The sequence below is a fragment of the Symsagittifera roscoffensis genome, chromosome 4 (genome assembly GCF_963678635.1).
Source record: "Symsagittifera roscoffensis chromosome 4, txSymRosc1.1, whole genome shotgun sequence".
NCBI classification, from domain to species: Eukaryota; Metazoa; Xenacoelomorpha; order Acoela; family Convolutidae; genus Symsagittifera; species Symsagittifera roscoffensis.
Genome location: NC_087065.1, coordinates 43,001,640 through 43,024,853, shown reverse-complemented (window position 1 = coordinate 43,024,853; position 23,214 = coordinate 43,001,640). Strand labels below are relative to the sequence as shown.

The 23,214-nt window shown below is 35.2% G+C and overlaps 2 protein-coding genes across 2 annotated transcripts; both read right to left on the bottom strand.

The window, feature by feature from the left end:
* Positions 1-3,402, bottom strand: LOC134844894 (interaptin-like). Its single transcript, XM_063861720.1, has 3 exons — positions 3,357-3,402; positions 2,824-3,258; positions 1-2,630 (listed from the first exon to the last, which is right to left on the bottom strand). Exons 1-3 carry the CDS (start codon positions 3,400-3,402, stop codon positions 37-39), a joined length of 3,075 nt encoding a protein of 1,024 aa, XP_063717790.1. The 3' UTR covers positions 1-36.
* Positions 3,403-14,982: 11,580 nt separating this feature from the next.
* Positions 14,983-18,742, bottom strand: LOC134844107 (DNA mismatch repair protein Msh6-like). The gene has a single exon (XM_063860592.1). The coding sequence runs from the start codon at positions 18,736-18,738 to the stop codon at positions 15,121-15,123; it is 3,618 nt and encodes a 1,205-aa protein (XP_063716662.1). The 5' UTR covers positions 18,739-18,742; the 3' UTR covers positions 14,983-15,120.
* Between the last annotated feature and the right edge of the window lie 4,472 nt (positions 18,743-23,214).

Below are 23,214 nucleotides of genomic sequence, written 5' to 3'. Positions count from 1 at the left end.
AGATGATTTAAATACTAATTTGAATTTAATAAAATACTAAACACCATATATGGTCAAATCAGACATTGAAGCAGCCAGTTTCTTTCTATCCTCGTCTAGCAACTTCTTCACGCAGCTTCCCAGCAGCTCGAAATTTTCAACCGACGCGGTGTTTGCACTTAGACAACCTTCAGCTAAATTCGAAGTTTTCTGATACGATGTTCTTTCTTTTAGTCTTAACTGCATGTTATCCTGTTGCAGCTGTCTGTTTTTCTTCTGAAGTTGGCGTATTAGCCGAATAGCAGCGTTCCTAGTTACCTCATCTTCTGTACTTTCGACTGATGGGTTTGATAAAGTTTGAATCCTAGAATTGAGGTGCAAAACTTGATCACTGAGTCTCTTGGCTTCTCTTTCTTTTTCATTCAGGAGTTCTCGTCTCACTAAATTTTGTCTCTGTATCCTAGATTCTATTTCGACTTCAATTTGATCTCGAATAGTTTTCTCCAATTCATTCATCGTCTTCATTTTCCAGTCATTCATCGAAATTTTCATGCTATGTATTTGCTCATCCTTTTCGCGCAGCTGACATCTAATTTTGCGCGAAACATTTTTTTCGTCTTCGATAAGTTTTCTCAGTTCTTCAATTTGAGTCAAATACTCATCTATAATTTCTTCCCTCACCTTCGCCATCGCTTCGTTTTTATCCTGCTTTAGGCGCTTTTCGAGGTTTTGAAGCTCAAATCGAGATTTCTGCTCAGTTTCGATAACTTTATTTCGCAGTTGTTCTGAATTTTGGTTTATGTTATCCACATAACCTCTCAATTCTGACACTAAAGCCCTCAGAAGGGCAAGTTTAGACAAAATATCTTTGATGCGGTTCGAAACATTGCCAAATGGCGGAAATGTGACGGGTAATCCAAGACCCATCACAGAACTGAGGACCTTACAAGCATTTTCTATTTCTACGTCCACAGTTTTTTCTAGAGCGTTGAGCTCCTTTCGAATCCTGTCCTCGGATTTTTTCAGTACTTTTAATTCGGTAGTGACTTCGTTTAATTCATGATAATAACTCGAAGCATTATCTTGAATTTTGTTTATATCTTGTTCCGATTGGTTTTTGAAGTCATCCGACATACGAGATATTTCTTCATTCTTAGTTCTCTCTAAGTTTTCTTTTTCGGACTGAAAACTTATCGTGAGTTGATTGATTTTTTCATGGTGATCTTTGATATTTTCAGCCAGCTGCAAGTGTAGTTTCTCTATTTTTGCTTCATAATTTGAAACTTTTTGCTGAAAAGTTTCATTTGCGGCTAGCAGCTTCAAATCGAGCTCGTTTTTGGCTTTTTCTAAATCAAGTTTTAAGTTTTTCTCACGTCTCTCGAAATCACTAGCTTCATTTTCTAATTTGATATTCTTCAAGCGCAATTCGTCCGATAAACTTTCGACAGTTTTCTTCAGGTTTTGTTCACGTTCTGAAGTTTCTCCTTTAATTTTAGACACGAATTTGTTCAATTCGTTCAACTCATTGTTCAGTCGATCGATTTCTTTCGCCATGTTTAAGCGATCTCTTTTGAATAACTTTGCCTCATGAACTATGAACTCTACGTTAATACTTTCATTTTCATCTTCATTTAGTTTTGCACTTTTCAGAACCTGAATTGCTTCGGCCATTAGTTCTTTCATTCTATTTATTTCAGTAACTTTTTGAGACATCGTTGATATTTGCTTTTCATTCACACTTCTATTTTCTTGATCTTTTTCAACTACAATTTTTTTCAATCTGTTCACTTCAGATGCAAAATTATTTTCTAACTCCTGGTTTTTCGCATTCGCACTGATAATTTCTTTATTTTTGGATTGCATTTCTTCGTTTAACTTTCCAATTTGCATCTGAAGTTTCAATACCACTTCTTTGAACTCATTTTCAGCATTTGAATTATTTTGTTGAATGAATGAAATTTCTTTTTCCAATTCTTCATTTTGAGTACTCAGTTCTTCTATTTCGACCGTAAGCGTATCGATTTTAGAATTTTTGGCTTTCAGTTCATCAGAAAATTTGTCCGTCTGAGATTGGAATTCCAGTTCTAAATCACTTTTGGTACTTTCCAAACTTTCTAGTTTGAATTTCAGCTCACCATTTTCATTGATTATTGCATCTACTTTTGAAGTGTTGAGAGCCAGCTTGTTTTCCAACTTCAGTTCCGCCTGTTTTAGTTTCGAACTTTTCAGTTCCAGTTCTAATCTGACTTGATCTGTTTTCTTCTCTAAATTAAGAATATCCATTTCGTACCTTTTTATCCTTTCTTTCATCTCCTCTTCTGAGCTTTTTATTTCATCTCGATTTTTCTTCGCGGCCTCCTGTAAAATCCTCAGCTCTTTCAAAGCTCCTTGTTTTTTGGCTAACACGTCGGTTAATTCGCTTTCGGCGAGCGAGACATCACTCGCTGATTTTGAAGCAAGCGAAGCTAAGCCATTGTCACGAATTGATTGGTCGGAGCTTATATCCATCTGTTCTCGTTTGATGGCGGTCATTTTCTTGTGTTTGGAAATAACTGGTTGTCGTTTTGCAATCTCGTCTTGCAGCTTTTTAGCCTTGTTTTCGATGTAATTGAAGGTTTCGGTGGCGTTTGCGTTGTCAGGTTCATCTTCTCCTGAACACGGAAACAATTAAAACATATCAACGTTGAGATAAAATTGCTTGATTCATAGGCTTAAATCAAAAGACTCGATTGTAAGAATTTGGTCGAAAACAAAATTATCAAACAAACAATTTATCTGAGCAGATTGCGGGATAAAACCATCTTTGCAAAAAGCACGCCAAAAATATACTAACACTAAGCTTACCGGAAGATATCATTTTGGACCTCGGTGGTGGTTTCGGTGAGCTTGACACAGCTCTGCGATTAGTTACTTTCAAGCTGGTTTGCAATGAGCACTTTTTCTGCTGTTGATCTTGCTGTTTTTCCCAGAAATCTTTCACTTTGGAGTATTTCCGCTGCGCCCTCAATCCGTTCACGTGACTGCTCTGGGTCAAACCATCCTGATCATCTTCCAGGTAATCCTCAAGGTCAAAGGGATTGACGTTACCTGCCTTGTTGAAGTTATGAGAGTTAAACACGAAGGAACCTATCTTGACGTGGTTTTCAGTTGCTTTATCTTTAAGTTTCGCTTCGTCTGTGGAATTTGGGTTTGAATTGAAAAGGGTATTCTGGTTTGTTCGAGTAATCACAACCTGACGTCCTTTAAGATTGATACAGACTAAATGCTTCTGTACTTTAGCTAAAACAAACCAGCTGGTTTTTAGGAAGACCAAATACTTTGAATCAGAATATGTTATGTTGCAACTGGCAACTGATACATATTCGATTCTAACTCACATAAGGGGAAGAAATTTTGATCATCATCTTTTCGAGTCAACCGCATTCCAAAATTTTGAATGCATTTTAGAAACTTTGACTCAGAGTGAATATGTTGTCAAAACTTGGGAGGCCAGCAAGATTCAATAACACTGATCAAAGCAAGTTATTTGAACGATATAATTTACTAGTCTAAGCCTAAATGAAAATTGCATGCAAACAATTTCAGCAAAAAGAAAATGAAAATTATAGAGTTTCAGCTGAGCTGAGAATTAAAGTGCGGCCTGTGTTTAGACAACCGCATATTCATACTCGCCTGTAAGTAGGCAAACACTATATCAACCAAACAGAATCGAGACAAGGAAGGAATTTAAAACATAGAGTCAAAGCTGAGCTTCGAACCACTTCCGATACAATATATGTATGATGAAAGCACCATAACGCTCAATAATAAGCAAACAGAACTTAGCGAGGTTAATTAAAGAAATGGGATTTTATTTTTAAAAAAGATATTTTGTTTCGTGTTTAAATCAACAAAAAATTTCAAAGATGTCCAAGTGATGTTAATTTTGGGCATGCAAGTATTGGTGTCAGACAGAGTATTACCAATCTCAAAAAATACTACCGGAAATTTCAAGGGTAAAAATAGGTAAATAGGCCGACATAATTAGTCGACAGTCAATAAGCTGAAATTCAGCCAAAAATTTTCGTGAAAAAATCTAATTGCACATAAATACATGTAACGGCAACTATGTAACGCTATATAAGTAGTGTATGCAAAGTGGAATACATAATTTGGACACAAACCGATAAAGCTTAAGTTGACAACTATGAAGCCAAAAAATCATCAGCAGAAAAAAAATATCGAAACTCTCTAATCTTTCATTTAATGGTTTAAGATCTATAAATTGCATGCACCAGCAGTAACTAATACCCGTTAGTTACATTTAATTTTTCAAAAACTTGAGCATGCCATTAGCATAGTCGGCAACATAGCAGCAAGTGATTCAAGTGATTTTGTTAAACTATTTGCTAACCCAAAAAAGTCTATATTCCGATTTAATAACGCTTACCAATCGCAAGCGGAAAAAACTAGGGGCTAGCTAAAGATAGAATTACCTGTTTGATAATTTTTGAACTTTTTGTACCGATGCGGAATGAACCGGATAATTTCAAAATTTCGAAAATTGGGCTTCATCTAAAGGCTTAGTTGGTTCTCTAAACAATTAAGAAGGATTGGGTTTTTTGAGAATTTACCAAGAACAATGTTTTTCTTACAATTTTTAAGGCGTAGCCTGTCTGTTGTTTCAATTAAAAAATTTGATATTAGATTCGGCTGGGTAGTTTTCGAGAAAGGCCAAGTTTCAAAAAACGTACTAGAAATTAAAACCTTGACTTTTCTGAGGGCCATAATCTTTTTTGAAGAACATTTGAACTTAGCTGCTGGTACAGGAAAACTTTCTTCAAACCTTTTTTTGGATTGAACTCAAGACCTCACATTTAGATTTGTAGTTTCCAAAAAAAGTCAAGAAGATTCAAAAAACGGTCAAAAAATCAAAACTTTGACATTTACGAGGTCATTACTTTTCGTGTAAAAAAGGGTAGCCGTTATGCAGTGGGGCTTCGAACAATCTGTTTTTACTTTTTAACCAAAAATTCAGATTTGAGAAAGTAGTTTTCGAGAAAGTCAGAAAAAATGGTTAAAAAATTGAAAATTTGACTTCTCCGAGTGTCATAACTTTTTGTGTAATCTCAGATTTGTCGGGATAGTTTTTGAGAAAATGTCATAAACCCAAAAAATATAGGTCAAAAATTCCCCCACCCACTTTTTCGAAGGCGGTAGAAAGTGGGGTCAGGTAAAAAGAGCCTAGGGAATTATGCAGGCACACAGGATTTTGGGCGGACTTCCCATTGGTTTTATTTTAAAAAAAATCGATAGTAGTTTTTCAGAAAAACTAAATTATTTGAAAAAATGAAAAAGTTTTCCAAAGCGTCTCAAAAAAAATCCAATACATTTTTATAATACCAATTTTATCAAACAGGAATTATTATTTATTTCAGAACTTTGTTTTCTCATCTCGATTCTGATTGATTAATTAGTATGTCTTTTTAATAATGAGTATGAATACACCATTGTCTAAATACTGCTACGTAACCTGAAAATCTAACTACCTGTATTCAAAAATTCTCGTTTTAACTGTTAGTCTTATAACTCATTTTTAGGTTCTAAAACTATATGTTAAATATTCTTTACTGACTGAACAATTTCGTAATTTTTTGGCCTATTTATTTGATCTAAAACTATAAATTAGAATCTGTAGCTGCCTTTAAATTTTCCAGCAACATTCATTATGAGTGTTAACTTTTGAAATGTCGTTATTGCTGGGAAGCTCAAATATCATGCTCACAAAAATGGATTTCTTAGACTCTGTTGAAACTGTATTAAATATATAGGCTCAAAACTCGATCCAAATGATGCTTTTGTGTTACCTGATTTTTATCAGATTTTGCGCGCAAAAAAAGCCCAAAAAGAAATAAAAACCTTCTCTGGAAAATTATCTTTTAACAATCATTTGAAAATATCAAGCCATATTATTCTTTAGATCTTAGGTAATTTTCTTATTTCCCTCGAAATCTGAAAATGAAAATCCACTTACGAAACAAAAACTCGATCACGTTTTTTGTGACTTTTTTTGCTGTACAATAAAGTAATTAACCTTTCTTTTAAAAAACAGATGAAGTGAACTTAGAAACAAATAAAAAGACAAAAAGCGAAAAATTAAAATTGAGCGCAAACAAATTTTAGACGTCTTCCTGAAAAAATTATCACGACTTATATAAGTGTCTTCACTGCGTCTATTGACACTTGAACAGAAAAAAAATTACAAAAAACTACAACAAAGGTTGAGAGGTGAAGCGGAGCTTCGCAACAGTTGCGATACAATTTGCAACATTGCATTAAAAGATATTGAATATAAAAAAGAAGCAATTTATTATTTTTTTTGAAAAATCAAGCTGAAAAAATTACTTGAAAAAAATCGATAAAACTATAACTAAAAAATTTCATACATTCGTCTCAAATGATGTTCATAAACAGCCGGAACAAACATTGAGAATACAGGACAGAGGGGAAACTTAGGCGAAAAAACTTGGGTCAACCAAAAAACTCCAAAAGTCAGACAGTTTCTAAAAAATGGAGCACAATTTCAATAAATGCACGTTTTCAAGGCGATTACTTTTTTCATAACAAAAATAAGGGCAACATCAGTTGTACAGCGAGTTCTCGAGAAAAGGAAAAAGTAACCAAAAAACGGTCTAAAATATCAAGAAAATTTCTTGTCTACCAATTAGGGCGTGTTAATTTAAGCAAGGCATACCCATAAGCAACGCCTTTTTGAGTGAATCCTTTATCTCAGATTTGTCATCATGTTTTCCGGGGAAAAAATAATTCAAGAAAGATTGGTCAAAAATTCCCGCCCACTGAATTATCTGAAGGTCGCAGAACACCAGGTAAAGTAAAGAAGAAATAAGCATAATATCTAAGCCAATAGGGGAGCAGCCGATCTCTCCATTTGTAATACGTGTTCGAAAATCACTAAACCAAATCTCGAGAATAATTGAAATTTTCGCCAAAAATGCAAAAATTTTCATAAGGAGGGACCGTAATATGACATCGATACGCTGGTGAAAAAATCAAAACTTCTACGACCCATCTACACTCAAACAAGCAAAAGCATTTAACAATTAGCCTGAAACTACGCATCATAACTTGACTAACACGATAAAATTACCGAAAAAAAATTAAAAATCAGAGTTGCTTTACAAACTGTAGAACAAATTTCATTTAGGTGAAAATTGTTTAATACAAAAAAAACAAAACAGAGTCGGAGCTGATCTTCGAAACACTTGCAATACAATCAAAACACTTAAATACAACGATACTAAAAAGAAAAAAAAATGATTTTTTTTTTGAAAAATTAGGCTAAAAAAATGACTCGAACTATGTCGGAAAAATAACATCTATAAAAATTTTTTGCCTTTGTCTTGGATGATGTTTATGAACAGCCAAAACAAGCATTGAAAATCAGTGACCGAGTGGCAACTAAGGCGACAAAAAATGCGTCGACCATTGTCAAGCCGAAAACGAAGCTGATCTTCGAAACACTTGCTATACAATGAAAACCTTTCAATACACAATATATTTTTAAAAAACGGAGAAAATTGTTTTTTTTTCTTGAAAAATTAAGCTAAAAAATTACTTGAACTAAGTCTGAAAAATAACATCTATAAAATTTTTTGCCTTCGTCTTTGATGATTGATGTTTGTGAACAGCCATAACAAGCATTGAGAATCAGTGACCGAGTGGCAACTAAGGCGACAAAAAATGCGTCGACCATTGTTAAGCCGAAAACGATGCTGATCTTCGAAACACTTGCTATACAATGAAAACCTTTCAATACACGATGTATTTAAAAGAAAAGAAGAAAATTGTTTTTTTTTTGAAAAAATTAAGCTAAAAAAATGACTCGAACTAAGTCGGAAAAATAACATCTATAAAAATTTTTTGCCTTTGTCTTGGATGATGTTTATGAACAGCCAAAACAAGCATTGAAAATCAGTGACCGAGTGGCAACTAAGGCGACAAAAAATGCGTCGACCATTGTCAAGCCGAAAACGAAGCTGATCTTCGAAACACTTGCTATACAATGAAAACCTTTCAATACACAATATATTTTTAAAAAACGGAGAAAATTGTTTTTTTTTCTTGAAAAATTAAGCTAAAAAATTACTTGAACTAAGTCTGAAAAATAACATCTATAAAATTTTTTGCCTTCGTCTTTGATGATTGATGTTTGTGAACAGCCATAACAAGCATTGAGAATCAGTGACCGAGTGGCAACTAAGGCGACAAAAAATGCGTCGACCATTGTTAAGCCGAAAACGATGCTGATCTTCGAAACACTTGCTATACAATGAAAACCTTTCAATACACGATGTATTTAAAAGAAAAGAAGAAAATTGTTTTTTTTTTGAAAAAATTAAGCTAAAAAAATGACTTGAACTAAGTCCGAAAAATAACATCTATAAAAATTTTTTGCCGTTGTCTTTGATGATGTTTATGAACAGCCATAACAAGCATTGAGAATCAATCACCGAGTGGCAACTAAGGCGACAAAAATGTGCCGAACATTGTTAAGCCGAAAACGTGCATGAAATACGTGCAGTTAGTGCAGTAACTTTCAAGTGCGAATAATGTAAGACAAGTTGTTTACGGGGACAAAAAGTCTAGTTCACGATAAAAAACCACTTGCTGTCACAAGTGAAATGAAGCCTTTAAAAAAATTGAAACAAGCAGACCGCAGTGAATAAGAACATGATTCGACGGAAACCTGAAAACATTTTTGGTGACAAGAAAAATGGGGAACGGTTGTAATTCCTTTCATACAGTTGAGCTCTTCTGATGTTACTCTGGTGTTTATCAGATGTTTAAAAAGCCCGTTCCCGGAAAAGGTCTTAGTGATTACAGAAGATTCCTTCGACGAAATAAGCGCATGTGAAGAAAATATTTATAAAAAATAAGTTCCTATTGATTATTATGTAATTATTTGAAAATAATAATCGGTAACTCAGTCAACAAAACTTGGGACGACCAAAAAAGTTACAAAAAAATTGTCAAGCTATGAAAATTTTTCTGGGAAATATGACTCGAGCTAAGATGTCACTAAACTGAAGGAAAAATAGATTCTAATTTATTGGTTTAAATAAGCTACGACCAATTTCAGTCAGTATGCAAACAACATTTGTTACATCACGCAAAATTATAATACAATTGCCGTCCGATTACAATTGCCGTACGTTTACAGGTTGCCGTCCGATCATGAAAACGCTTTTCACAAACAAAAATCACCTCAAAAATCTTTGATTGCGCACGTTGCAACTCACCTTTAACCTGTGGTTCAGATTTTTCAGGTCGATCAGAAGTAGCAGAGAATAATTCTGTTTTTGAAGCCACTTTCCCTTGTTTTTCAATTTCATCTGCCTTCTATTTTGCCACACAATTTGTCCTGATCAAAAATGTACTGAGCATTAATAATGCATTCGAGACAAAATTTTCCTCATTTTGACAAAAATGCAAATGAACCTGCATTTGAAGACTAAAAGTGTTCAATATGATAATGCACGAAGTTTAATTAGCAGTACATATTCTTAAAAGTACTGGGGATCAGGCTTTTTTTTTACTATAAAGAGATTAAATCTAATCGAGCGAAGTTAAGTCTGATTCAAACGCTCTCAATAATATCACCTGCTTTGTCAAATCTATATAATTCCATGGAAAAATGAAACAGACGTGTTTATTTTACCAATCTGATTATCTAAATGATTCATTAACCTCACAAAAGACCTATTCGGTTGCAAACAATACCATATAATTTTGGTGGAGAGCTGAGGAAATTGATATTCCAAAAATATAATCTCTACTTCAAAGTTCAGTAAGCAATATGAAAAAGTAAAGCAAAAATAAACGCTCCTAACATACCTATCTGCACAATAGGAAGACATCTCTCTTATCTTTAATAGCCAGGCAAAAAGCGTTTTTAAGACACAAGGGCAATTACATGAAAGTCGGACATCAGCAAAAAGACAAAAAAAATCGAAAACATGGACAAAAATTCGAATAATCTTTTTCAGTTGTTTTTATGCTTTTAACTTACAAATAACACTCAATAGCGGTATTGTTAATAGTTTCTGACTATAAATTTGCTCAATTAAATAGTTCTTCTAGGGACCTTTCTCTCTTCTAGGGACCATTCTGCTAAGAGCACTGCTCTCCAGTATGTAATTGACGTCGAAGCGGAAGAGTTGTGGTGCCCGCCTTACCAATAATTGGGCCCCTCCATATAAAACCCACAGGGTCCCTTCGGTACTATTCTATCTTGTTTGCAATCACTTCTGCACAATGCTCCGCTTTGCGAGCACAAGCTAGAAAACGGTACAAATCGCTCTAAATATGTCAAAAAATGAAAAGGCAAAATAATCCTTCAAAAATACTTTAGTCTCGCGTCATCAGACCTACGTAATGTGCTCTTGAATTCATAAAAACACTAGCCACTAAACATACCAACTGATAGTTGGGAAAAAGTAATGAACGCAAGAAAACAAAAAAATTTGTGTATGAAAAAGACTTTTACAGAAAATATTTGCCCTTAAAGCTCGTTGAATATCAAAAACAATTGATGCTTTTCGATATAACTAACTCAATTTGAGATAAATGATCAAATCCGCTGGGAAATTTGAACATTAAAATCCCCTTTCAAAACTAGAAGTCGATCAAGTTTTTCATGACCTTTAACTTATGCTGATCTGAACCACAATAGAAATGAACTGAACTTGAAAAGAAATCAAACCGCAAAAAAATTGAGCGTGAACAATCAAAATACAGCCTTTTTCCTTAAAAAAATAACGAAGACTTTTATAACAGTCTTCACTTCGTTCATTACTCTAAATAAGAGGGATAATCACATGCTATTAATTTGCCACTGCTAGGCAGCAACAGTGCTACTAAATAAGCACTATTTTTCAGCAACTATTTCCAGAAAAAAATGGATTCTTAATCTAACACTAGCTCCATTGTTTGAGAACGACGAAAAATTCATTTTTGTTAAAAAAACATTCTTTGGCATTATTTTTATTTGCAGTTCGAAAAGCGTAACTTTCTCTTCTCCGCTCAAAAAAATATTTGAAAACCAAATTAAAAACCTGAAACTACCGAAAGTTTGAATGATATCAGGCGAAAGAGTTCTCGGCAACCTTTTTCAGCATAATTTAAAACTAAATCTGACAGAACTGAATTGATCTTCCAAAGCAAATGGAAAAATTGTACAATGAAAACTAGGCAAACGTCACTTCCATGACTGTGCTCTTGAAAACAGATCTAAATCACTGCATGCTTTTAGCGAAATATGTCTCCGCTGAGTCGTAATAATTTTCACAACAATTACACAAAAATCAAGGCTAGCCGGTTGCTCTGCAAGTAGCACAGAACGCACAAGTAGCACAGAACGCACAAGTAGCACAGAACCTTCCTACCACATTCATACAACAATAGATTTTTTAAGTTTCTTTAAATTAGTATCATTTTCATAGGGTGGTCTGATTCGAGAACTATACGATGGCGTAGAAAGTTAGTGAAGTACCACAAATAAACAACCACAAATAAACAGTAATTTTCCATATAACGATCGTTACTAGCTCGAAATTAGACGAAAAGTCAGAGTCAGAAGTTTCAAACCGGTTTTTCTCGAGAGTGGAAAGCAATTTGGGACATTTTTGATGTCGTTCGAATCACAACTGAACTGGTTTCAAAATTATACTAACCCGAACCATTCCGATGATTATTTGTGACACCTGATTTTGCGTGGAACATAAAACTTAACACAGAGGCGAAGCTGAGCTTCGCATCACTTGCAAGACAAAACAAGAAAGCCGCTAAATCTAAAAAAAATTGAAAAAAACTAGATCTATCGAACTGAATAAGGCTATTTTTGAAATAAAAATATGCCAAAACAACATAATGCGAAATTAGCATCGGAAGAAAAATTACCAAGCTGTAATAAAGCTGACAATACCTTGGCAAACCTTGTCAGTAAAAAAATGAAGACATAAAAAATATTAAGTCCCACAAAACAAAAACACATCAAATTTTGTTTGCTCGTCAAATGAAAAAATATCAGGTCACTAAGCCGATATATTATAAGCTGAAACCTTTTAAGCCGAAAAAAAACTTTAAAAAAGCCGAAAAAAAATTCAAAAAAAGTCGAACTAAAATTCTTAAGTCAGCTCTTTAAGCTGACTTAAGCACTTTAAGCCATCCAGAGTTTTTTAGCACTTAAGGCCATCCAGAGGGGAGCAAAAAACTTACAATTTCCTGAAACTGCTCAAAATTAGGTCAACAAGCCGATAAATATAAGCCGAACTCATTTGTGCAGAAAAAGTTTGTTTTAAGCGAAAATCAAGGTTAGTAAAATTACAGATAGCTGAAAAAAATCAAAACACTATAAGCAACTACGATATAATTGCGAACAGCAAAGAGAAAGAAACTCTACAACGTGGTAACTAAGACGACAAAACATAAGCAGGCAAATAATAAGCCTACATTTTCAAACGGAATATTTCCCGTTTGAAAAAAAAAGGTCTTGTCAGATTAGAACCCAAGATCTTTGCCATCCCACGCCTATTCGTTACTTTCGTACCACGAGCGCCGGAGACGCAATGAAATACGATATTATTATGAACTGAATCTAAATTTACTATTTCTAATTTTGACCATTCTGTAAACAAAGATATTTACGGGAAAAAAGTCTAGTAACCGATTGCTTATCACACCCAAACAAAGTTCCTCCCATTTTCAATGGTCGGAACAACAACTTTTCGCAAAAACAGTATGTTACTCAAATTCAAGGAAAAATGAATGCTACCAGCAGTCAGTTTGAATAGACAATTTCCCCACAGAAAATGGACTTTTGATTAAGAACATTGCAACAAAACATGAAAGCCTTCATGCGAAGAAAGGTGAAATAATCTTACTTGAAAACACTTCTTCAAAAATAGAGTTCAAGAGGAGCAGATTTCCACATACACAAATCCTAATTACTGAAAGAAATTTTACTGACCAATGTAAGCTAGGTGATGAAAGTAATTCGGAAGAACTGGGGCTAAAAGTTTTTCCAACATTTTTCCATCAATTAGATCATATTTCAGAAAAATCCAAATTATACCGTCATGTATACAATTGCTTAAGACCTAAAAACAGACCGAATAAACACACGACGATAGGATATGACCTGATCAGCAAAACGTAAACTTGCCAAAAGACGATTGCTCTGAAAACTGCTAATGAACCCAAGAAACGACTATTTGAAAATCATGAATCTTTTCATGTTGAGACTTTCCATTCGACTACATCAATTTGAAAAAAAAAACCAAATCAAAAGATACTTCAAACTATGAAAAGAATTCGAAGCATTTCACAGAGGCGAAGCGGAGCTTCGCATTACTTGCGATAAAAAAACAAATGAAATTGATGAAAAACTAATGAAACCGACAACAATTGGGCAGACAGCCGTTGACCAAAAAAAAGGTTGTTGACAAATATTTTGGGGATAAAACCTTTCGAAAAGTTTCAATTCCCGCAAAGAAAATACAGGCACAAGAAACAAACGTTTTTTGCGAATTAAAACAAATTTTAAATTTATTTGCATAAAAAATTAAAGAAAAACATAAGCAATCGAAGATTGGAAAAGAGTAATGAACGCAAGCAAACATAAAAAAACACTGACTTTCTTGAAAAAATCTCAACTTTCGAATTTCAAATAAAAACATAGATGACCTTTAAGCTCTTTGAATTTCCAGAACAATTCATGATTGACGCTTTTTTGACAACATAAACCCAACTAGAGAAAACTGAATCAATAGGTAAAGTTTTTTTTCCGCTGGTAAATCTGAAAAATAAATTCCAGTTTCGAAACTAGAAATCGTTCACGTTTTTTGCGCCATTTCCACGTTCGTATTTGGAGAGTGCTATTTATGTCATTTTCAGCAGATAAATTTCAATTGAACTCAAAAAGTGAATTATGCCTAAGTGCATTACTATTTTAAGATTTTTTCCTGAAAAAAAAAACAAAAAAATCAGCAAGATCTATATAAGAGTCTTCACTCCGATCATTACTCTTAAAAGTAAGAATAAGCTTGAGGAAAAAGCATGAACTAACATAACCAAAACTAATGAAAATAACTAATACATCGAAAACAGCTATTCAAAATTTCATTAAAACTAAACAGCCAGCAGACAATTGGAAAAGAGTCATGAACGCATGGCATGATTTTAAAAGTATTGATTTAATTTCACATTAAAAAGTATATGGCTTTACAGCTCTTTGAATTTCAGGAATAATTTATAATTGACACTTTTTTGATAAAATTAAATCAATTCGAGGAAACTGGATTAACAGGCTAAGTTTCATTCCACTGAAAAACGTAAAAATCAAATCCACTTTCGAAACACGTGGTCATTCACATCTTTTTTTCGCGCCAATTCGACTTTCGTATTTGAAGAGCGCAATTTACCTAACTTTTGAATTAGAGTTGAACTCAAAAAGTTCATATACACCTAAAAGCATTCACAAATACATTAATATGCATTAAAAATTTTTAGTAGAATATTTAGTCTTTTTCCTGAAAAAAAATCACCATGACCTGTTTAAGATTATTCACTACGTTCTTTACTTTTAATCAGAAATGTTCGAATCACATTGGAAAAAAAATCAAATTGTAATATAACACAAGCATTGCAGTAGTGGAAAAACAACATCAACAATGGAACAAAAAGTAATTGGAAATTTAGATGACACAAAAACTTTTGAAATCTCTTAACCTTTTTTATTTTTGAAGTGTCTTCTGCTTAACCTCTTAGAAATTAAATAGAAATTAATACTAAATCACCGTAAAAAATTGCTGGATCCTGCTAGTTTTAACGGTGAATGAGACAAGACAGAATAGTTTTAAACGCACGGAAACAATTCGCTGGTCGCATATCCTCTAATTTCGTTCAGAAAAATAAATTTCACGATGCGCATAACGATTTAAAAAGTATTCAAACAAAATTAATTCAAAATCAAATCAATCAGCGATTATTGCAATTCAAATTCAAGCTCATCATTAGAAATCGCATCTCAGAGTTGCTAACTCTTTCTCAAATCAGTCATTAAGAAAACTCAACTCAGTTAAGTTAGTTGGTTACTTCAAGGTTGGCAAAAAGTTTTCCAAAATGAATAAACTTTTGCCTCTCTAAGAACAAATCTTCCAACTGGCTCGAATATTGCTGGGCCTGCCTCGTGATTGAGCTATCTATCCCGGCCATTCTCGCAGCATTGAACCCATAGCTTTTAGGACATGACCCCTGAACAAATTTGTACAAAAAGGTCACGCGCTGTTCAGTGACCCCATCTTCATCTTCCTCTTCGGTGTCTTCTTCCATACATGCCATGTGACCCAGAAAAACCCTCGGGTTGTCTCGGAAATCAGAAACAAGCAAATGATAGTGGGTTGAGAACAAAGTTCGACATCCAATTTCATTGGCAAGTTTTCGTGCAACAGCCGAAGCAATGGCGGTTCCGTCAAATGTTGACGTACCACGGCCAAGCTCATCAAGCAGCACCAAACTGTGTCGAGTGGCATAGTTCAGCACCACACAAGTTTCGCTCATTTCAACAAAAAAGGTACTTTCTCCACACAATATTCGATCCATTGCCCCCAGTCGCGTGAAAACTCTGTCTACAGGAGTAAATGACATCTTCTCAGCTGGAACAAAGCAACCTAGTTGCGCCAGAATCACCAACAAACCAGTTTGACGCATTAGAGTTGATTTACCACCCATATTTGGCCCTGTCAGTAGAACCAAGTAAGAACCTTTTGTTTGCGAATCACATGATTGCGATTCTGGATCACCGAAACCTTTTCCGAGTTTCATGTCGTTGGGTATGTAACCTCCTTTCATTACGTTTTCCATGCACGGATGTTTGCCGTTTTTAATGTCCAGAAATGTATCCCATTGGTCTAAAACCTGAGGGCGACACATAACAGGGTCTGCCGTTCTACTAAATTCTGCCAAGGCGATTAGAACATCCAGCGTTGCAATTGAACGGACGACTTTTGAACATTTCGCGAATTCTTTCGAGAAATCGCTGAACACTAGTCGAGCTAGATTTTTCAAAGACTCGTCACGATTACTTTCAGCGGCTGTCCACCGTTGTACAAACCTCAACGTCTCGGTTGTTTGGAACCTGTCCCATCCTTTTCGCTTAGAAGCAAACTGATATTCATCAGGAACTCTGGAAACTTCATCAGCTGGAACTTCTAGTTGAAACTGAGAAGATTTGCTAGTTGCGTACTGAATTCTTTCACACCTGAACATCTTTTTCTGTTCACGTAAGTATCTTTCACTTTCATTTTTGATTCTCGCAAGTTCCTCTAATGCTCTGTCATAAGCTTCAGCCAAGCCCGGTTTAGGCTGTATCTCACCTGTTTCGCATGCTTCTTTTTGGTCAAACGACGACTCAAAGTTTCCAATGAACTCGTCGATACCACTTGGAAACTTACCTCCTTCACTTTTGCTGCTCAATAAATAATTCAGTAAATCAGATTCGCAGTCCAACTTTCCGAAAATTCGGGCAATTTCTAGACATTTTTTAAGTGTGTTCAACGTCAAGACAAAGTCTTGAACATTACGTTTTTTATATACCGATACTTCAAAAAAGTTTGCTCGTGAATCGGGATGGTCTGTAGCACATCGATCGACACTCAATGAATGAACACGACACAGTAGCTGCTCTAGATCTGGGCACTTTTGAAGAACATTTTGAACTTTTTCTACGAATTCATTGCGGTTATTCATCAGCCAAACTATAGCTTCTTGGCGCTCTTTTATACAATAAGGGTCGCAAGGCGGTGAGCATAAAACTTGTTTGAGCATCCTTTTACCAAATGGTGTCATGCAAGTATCAAGTGTAGTCAGCAAAGTGAAATTAGACTTCCCAAAATTGTCCACGATACCCAAGTTCGCAATGGTCGATGAATCAAGTATCATCTTCGCTCCTCGAGCAAAAGTCCGAGAATTGGTTGCACTAGTATTCAAACTACTCAATGAATTGTGAGCATTCAAGCGTTCACTTGGGATTGGAGGCTCTACAAGCACAAAATCACCAAGGGTGATTATGTCATAGTCAATCAAAAACTGTTTCAATTTGAACAGGATTCCTCCAAAAGCATTCACTGCCAATTCGTATTGCGAGTCAATTTTATCGCACTGGTGCAGTTCGTCTTGGGATGCTTTCTGCAGCAGCTCAGGCCATTGTTTTTCATTATCGAAATAAGAACTCTCTTGGACTTTTTTCAGTGCAGTTACACCGCTATAAAACTGGGATTCGTTTTTCAAAGCAAAAAGTTTCACCGAAGGAAGAAGAGATTTTATGACCTGCATAGTCTTCGCTGACAAATTACTTTTGGGGTGTATTATTTCGACTGGGCATAAATGAGAAAAGAAAACACGCAGAAGTGAAGAAAATCGGTCGTCTGCAAATTGTGAAAAATTTAAAGTTCCAATTTTTGTGTCCACAAAACAAACTCCATAACTGCTCGTATTAAACTCGCCAGTTTTTTCAACAATTGCCATGAGAAAATTGTTCGCACAAGATTGAGAAGTTCCCTGATTATTAACTGATGTTGGCAACTGAGTTGCTTTTGTTGTAATTTGACAAAGTTCTCTCGCCACCACCTTGTCATATTTCATCACTTTCTTGCCACTCTTAGACATTTTCGAAATTCGTGACTGCATTTCATCTGGCGTTTCAGTCTGTTCTACTCTGGCTATTTTGTATCCTTTTTGGACCAGGATATCTGAGAATTTGTCGAACCCAATCTCAGGAAAACCACAATGGGCATAATCTCCGCGCATATACGTTAGCCCCAGTTCTTCTACAGCTGTAACTGCATCCATGTGGTACAATTCATAAAACTTGCCCACTTTAAAAAACAAAATAGTGTCAAAATAATTAGACTTGAACATCCACCATTGCTGATGTCCAGGTGTTTGATCATTCAAGAAGTCTTTCGGGACATGCAATGTCGTCGGGTCATAATCAGGGTGATCAACAGGACGCATCAGTTTGTCCTTGACCTGACTCATCTTCAGAAATTTAAAACCCAGGTGTTTAAACGTATCATTTTCTGCATCTTCGGCGACTTCTATCTTTTTCAGAGACTTGGACTTCGGAGTTTTTTGGAAAGTGAAACTTTCATTGAAATTGATGTTCGACTCTTTTGCATTTACAGGTGTTGCTGATGAAAACGAGAAAGGGCTTAGTAGCTGTGAAGGGCTTTCAGATTCTAAAGGTGGTTGAACTTTTCGGGACTTGGCAACAGGTGTACACAAGCTCTTATTTAACTGTTCCGTTTCAGCAAGCTGCGAACTATCTGATCCATCGTCTTCATCACTATCCTCAATTCTTATCCTTTTGTACTTTTTCGATGCAACCGGAGTTTTCTTAACAGGGGATTCGCTTTCAGTATTTCTGGAGGGTTTACCGAGATCTGAATTTTTAATATCTGATTCTTTTTCAGTATTACCCAAATTAACATCTTCGCTTAAAGGTTCGGATAGTTGCGAGAAATTTTCACTTGAATCGCCAATTTCCTCAACACGTATTTTTCCATATTTGTCATGTCCTGAGATGATCGGAGTTTTCAGTTTTTTAGTCACAGATTGCGGGACAGGCGAAGCCTTCGCAAGAGTCTTTACGCCAGTCGGCGAAAAAAAATTAATGAGAGACTGTTGTTGTTGCTTTTTCATCCCTCACTCTGAATTTAAAAAAATCAATAGAAACATCGGTAAAAAAAACTTATATTCGGGGAAAAAAAGCCTTTCATAATGGAGTACACTGCTTTGAACTTATCTGCAACCCATGCAACTGGACCACACATATAAACTTGGGATATCGAATCTTACTTTATGCATCGAATAACAGAAGTTATCCAGCAACAGAAATCTATATTTATTAGAGATATTAACAAGACCAAGAAACTAGAACTGTTATTTCAGTTTGTTTCCACGGCGCAACGATCTAATTTGAGCCAATTATCTCTCCTTGTCTGCGCCATGAGCAATACCCCATTTGAGAATTAAAGCTTTAATCGCCTTAATTCACGTTAAGAAAAAAGCTCTCGGAAAACTTTTGCCCTTGCGATATGACCAAAACATAGCATTGGAAGCTAGCAGACAAATAATTGCAACGAAAACCAGTCGGAAATAACAAAGAAGGTCTAAAAACCAAAAAGTACAAAAAGTTTGTTTCGATCAATGTTTAATTAGAGGAACACACAACCAGCAAATGGCCGACTTGAAATAAGTATTAAAAAGAGAGGCGAAGCTGCTCTTCGGGTACACAAGCAAGAAAACGGCAAAAGCGACTGAAAGCAGGGAATTTTTGTCGAAAGATTTAATTGGCAATACATCGAAAATTCTTTTTTTTTAAATCAGTAACAATTTGGAACAGGTTACATGATGACCAAATTAAGTTCAAGAATATCTTTACGTACAGAAAAGCAAAAACAACTTCTAAGGATTATTATTTATTATTATTTAAAGAAGATCCAACAGTGGTAACCTATGGAAAAACTTCATAGAAATATTTCAAATTTCTTTAATGGAAATCTCGAAAGATAATGATATTATCATTCAATGCGTAAATTTGTATTACTAATCTTGGGTATATTTGACAAAGATTATCATTATTATCATCACAATTTGACTTACACTTAGACATTTGAAAATATTTTCAACTGGCAAATAAAGTTTTTTTTTAACTGAGTTCTTAATCTGATTTAGCAGGATAAATTTGAGAAAACTGAAAAAATTTCCAAAATAAGGTCAGAAGAACTAAAAGTTACCGTTACTCCATAGCCCTTTCTCTTCTAAAGCAGGCCAAATCTCAAAAACTTGTTCTTTCCATTGAATTCTCAACCTGATTTGGCAGGGAAGTTTTTGAGAACAGTGAAAAAAATTCACTGAAACGGTCAAACATCTCTTTGGTTTATACTGATTTCTCTGCAATTTTTAAGAATCGAGTTACGCACAAGAAATTATATTCAATTGTTTATCCAATTGAAACATGTATCTCAGATCTAGCAGGGTAATCCTCAACACAATGTAAAAAATACCAAAAAACGTTCAACAACTATATAATAATGATAAGAATAACAAAGGATTAAGGAATAAAATCCAAGGGTTCGCATTCAACCCGGTCATTGCAGTGTTCAAAGTTTATTTATTTTCAGTTATAAGTGTACGTTTCTTTAGGTCTCTACAGTTATTGCATGCGCATAAAATGCGCCAAGTGCATGTATCTGATTCGTTGTGACGAGTTTTGAAAAATTTCGCGTACATTCCTAGAAGTCTGTTTTTGCATTCTGGGTCAAACAATATGTCACATTTGAAGTATTCAATGTACAGATTAGCATAACGACATGCCCGAAACCAGAAATCCGACTGGCACTTCCTCAGACGCATTTGTTTGCAGACAAAATTTCGTGTCGTTTCAGCTCTTCGGTTTCCAACTTCATTGATGCTTACATGGCTTCTTCAGTCGATTTCAACTTTTCCAGCTAGTATTTTTGCCAACAGCAGTCCAACATGAAGCTCTAGGTACAGAGACAAAGGAAGGATGTTGAGTTTTACGAGTTTGTCTTTATAAGAGATATGGCTATTGCTTGACATGAAAATCCACAAGACCGCTTTCCGCTGCACACTTTCAATGGTTCCTAATTTTCTTTTGATGGTTTCCAGATAGCTAAACCATGGCTCAGAAATGGTACAAGTCTCAGATTAAAGCATTTTTTCTGGTCGCGAAATTTGCCATTGAGAGATTTCTTTTCAGTACGAAGAGAGCGTTTAAGGTTTTTTCAGCCATCTTTTCTGCGTGTTGCGTCCAAGAGAGCCTGTCGTTTATCAGGATATCCAGATTTTTTGTTACTTCAGTGGTTTCGGAGCTGTAATTGAGGAGTGCAACCTTAGCTGATCCTTTGATAAGGAGGTTTTGCTTTTCGTCAGGTTCATTGACATGCAGTTTTCCTCGCACCACCTCTGAAGTCTCCTAAGATATATATTGAGAGTTAAAGGGTTGTCTCCAACAATTGTGTAGTCGTCTGCATAACCAAAAATTGCGGACTTGACACAGGACGGTAGATTAATTATGAAGACTGGAAAGAAAAGCGGCCCGAGTATAGAGCCCTGGGGAACGCCGCTGAAGACTTCCAGCTCTCCGGAAATTGTGTCATTCAGCCTCACTGGTTGATTCCCGTTCGAGAGGTAGCTGTGTATCAGAGATAAACAATTTCCTCTAACTCTAGACGTCGGTAACTTTTCTATGAGGATCCCGTGCAAAACTTTGTCAAATGCCTTTTGAAAGTCAATTAGAAGTTGTCCAGGTAGTTGCAGTTTGGCAAATCTAGGCAGCCAAATAACTCTTGTAGATACTCTATTAGGTTTGTTATTGTCGATCGGTTAGGTCTAAAGCCGTGTTGGTCTGATATTAGGGTTGGTAGACAATTAGGGCCAGTTTTTCAAAAATTACTTTCTCAAGCAGTATTGACACTGATGAGAGCAGGCTGATAGGCCTGTAACTTGAGACGTCTTGTTTATCCCGTCTTTGAAAATTGGTGTGATTTCAATAATCTTCCTTTTTGTAGGAAATATCATTTTATTTGCAATCAAGTTGAACGGTAAGTGAATTGATTTTGATAGTGACTTTGATAAGGTTTTCAGAAGATCATTACCAATCTTTCTGGTCCATTGGCCTTATTTACGTCCGGCTCGTTTAGGGTTTCTTCTATTTCATCGATAGTGAATTTGATACTGTTCAGAAGAACGTTATCTTGTCGTTCTGTTTTTCCAATGTTGGCGTCTTGTGTGAAAACTGATTGAAAATATTTGTTAAGCAATTCGACTTTTTGATCGTCTGTATTGGCTATTTTTTAATCTAGGAAGACCTCTGAAGGAATCGTTCTAGACTTGGTGATCGATTTCAGATATCGTTGAATTTTGCTGAATTTCCCATTCTCAAAAAGCATTTTTTCGTGGAAATCCTGGTCATTGAGAAGGGAGAGTGTTAGCTCACTTTGCAGATTTTCAATTTTGCCTTCGTTCGATGAGGTAGGTTTTCGCTGATTTTTTCATGGAAGTGTATTCAATTACTTGATGAGGTTGGAGGAATCGCTTCTCACCCAAGGAGCTAGTTCAGACCTGTGTTTTGTAGTGATTGATAACAGATCTTGTGATATTTTGTGTAACCACTTGTACCAAAGATCGACCATCATTTCAGCGTTGCTCAAGCAAAGTGGTTGGAAGGGTTGTTGACGAATGAATTCACTCATTTCTTCCCAGTTTGCTTTCCTGTACGCGAAAATGCCAAAGTCTAGTTTTTGTTTGATGGCTGGTGTTTTTTTATGAACAAGTCGGTAGTCAATTGAGACTTTGGCATTGTGTGGCAAATGGTCGAAACTGAATAGACTTCTCAGACGATTGTTTTACGCTGGTGACAAAATGCGTTTTGTTACTAAGGAGAACGTCTAATGATTTTCCATCAGGGTTTTTATTAGTTGTTGCAAGTTTGACTCTCAGAATTTGTCGAGAATTAACTGCTCATAAATAATTGAACTAAAAATGTTAAGTTATTAGAAAATTAAATTGACAATTTAATATTTCAAATTAAATTAAACAAAACGAAATTCTTGTTATCTTCCAGATGCTTTATTATCAGTTTTTTTTTGAAGTCAGTGGTCTTTCAATCATTGTCTCCTTTCAAGTGAAGTCCATTATGTAGCAGCGATATGGAAAAAGCAGTTGTGCTATGATTCTTGAAGATGACTTAGATTTTCTCTCATTGATAATAATAAATTTTTTGTTTCAAACTGGATTTCGCCACAAAACGCTCCTTTGTGACCTCTAATGTATGCGTGCGAATAAATTGAAGATTTACCTCTAATTCGGGTTTTCTTGCCTTTTAATAAGACACGATGATATGCTTCAGGCTAGGAAAAAAGCTCAGTTCACCTGCGTTTCTAACAAACTTATGGGCAATTCAGTAATATTATACAAAAATAAGGACGAGTAATCAAATTGACTAATAACAAGTCATTAAAGAAGTGTTTTCAAGGAAAATTTGGGTTAATTTTTTTTTATAGCATCAATCGTTTTAAATGCCTGCTGCCATGTTTCGTGAGCCAAATTAACCTCAGAACTTAGTTCTAATTAAAAATCGATACAAATTTC

Excerpts from the sequence above, each read along its gene's own strand:
- LOC134844894 (XM_063861720.1), bottom strand. The coding sequence starts at position 3,402 with ATGCGGTTGACTCGAAAAGATGATGATCAAAATTTCTTCCCCTTAT. Across the intron at positions 3,259-3,356 it reads TCAAAATTTCTTCCCCTTAT|CTAAAGTACAGAAGCATTTA; the intron begins GTGAGTTAGAAT and ends GGTTTGTTTTAG. Across the intron at positions 2,631-2,823 it reads GTCCAAAATGATATCTTCCG|GAGAAGATGAACCTGACAAC; the intron begins GTAAGCTTAGTG and ends TTCCGTGTTCAG.
- LOC134844107 (XM_063860592.1), bottom strand. The coding sequence starts at position 18,738 with ATGAAAAAGCAACAACAACAGTCTCTCATTAATTTTTTTTCGCCGACT.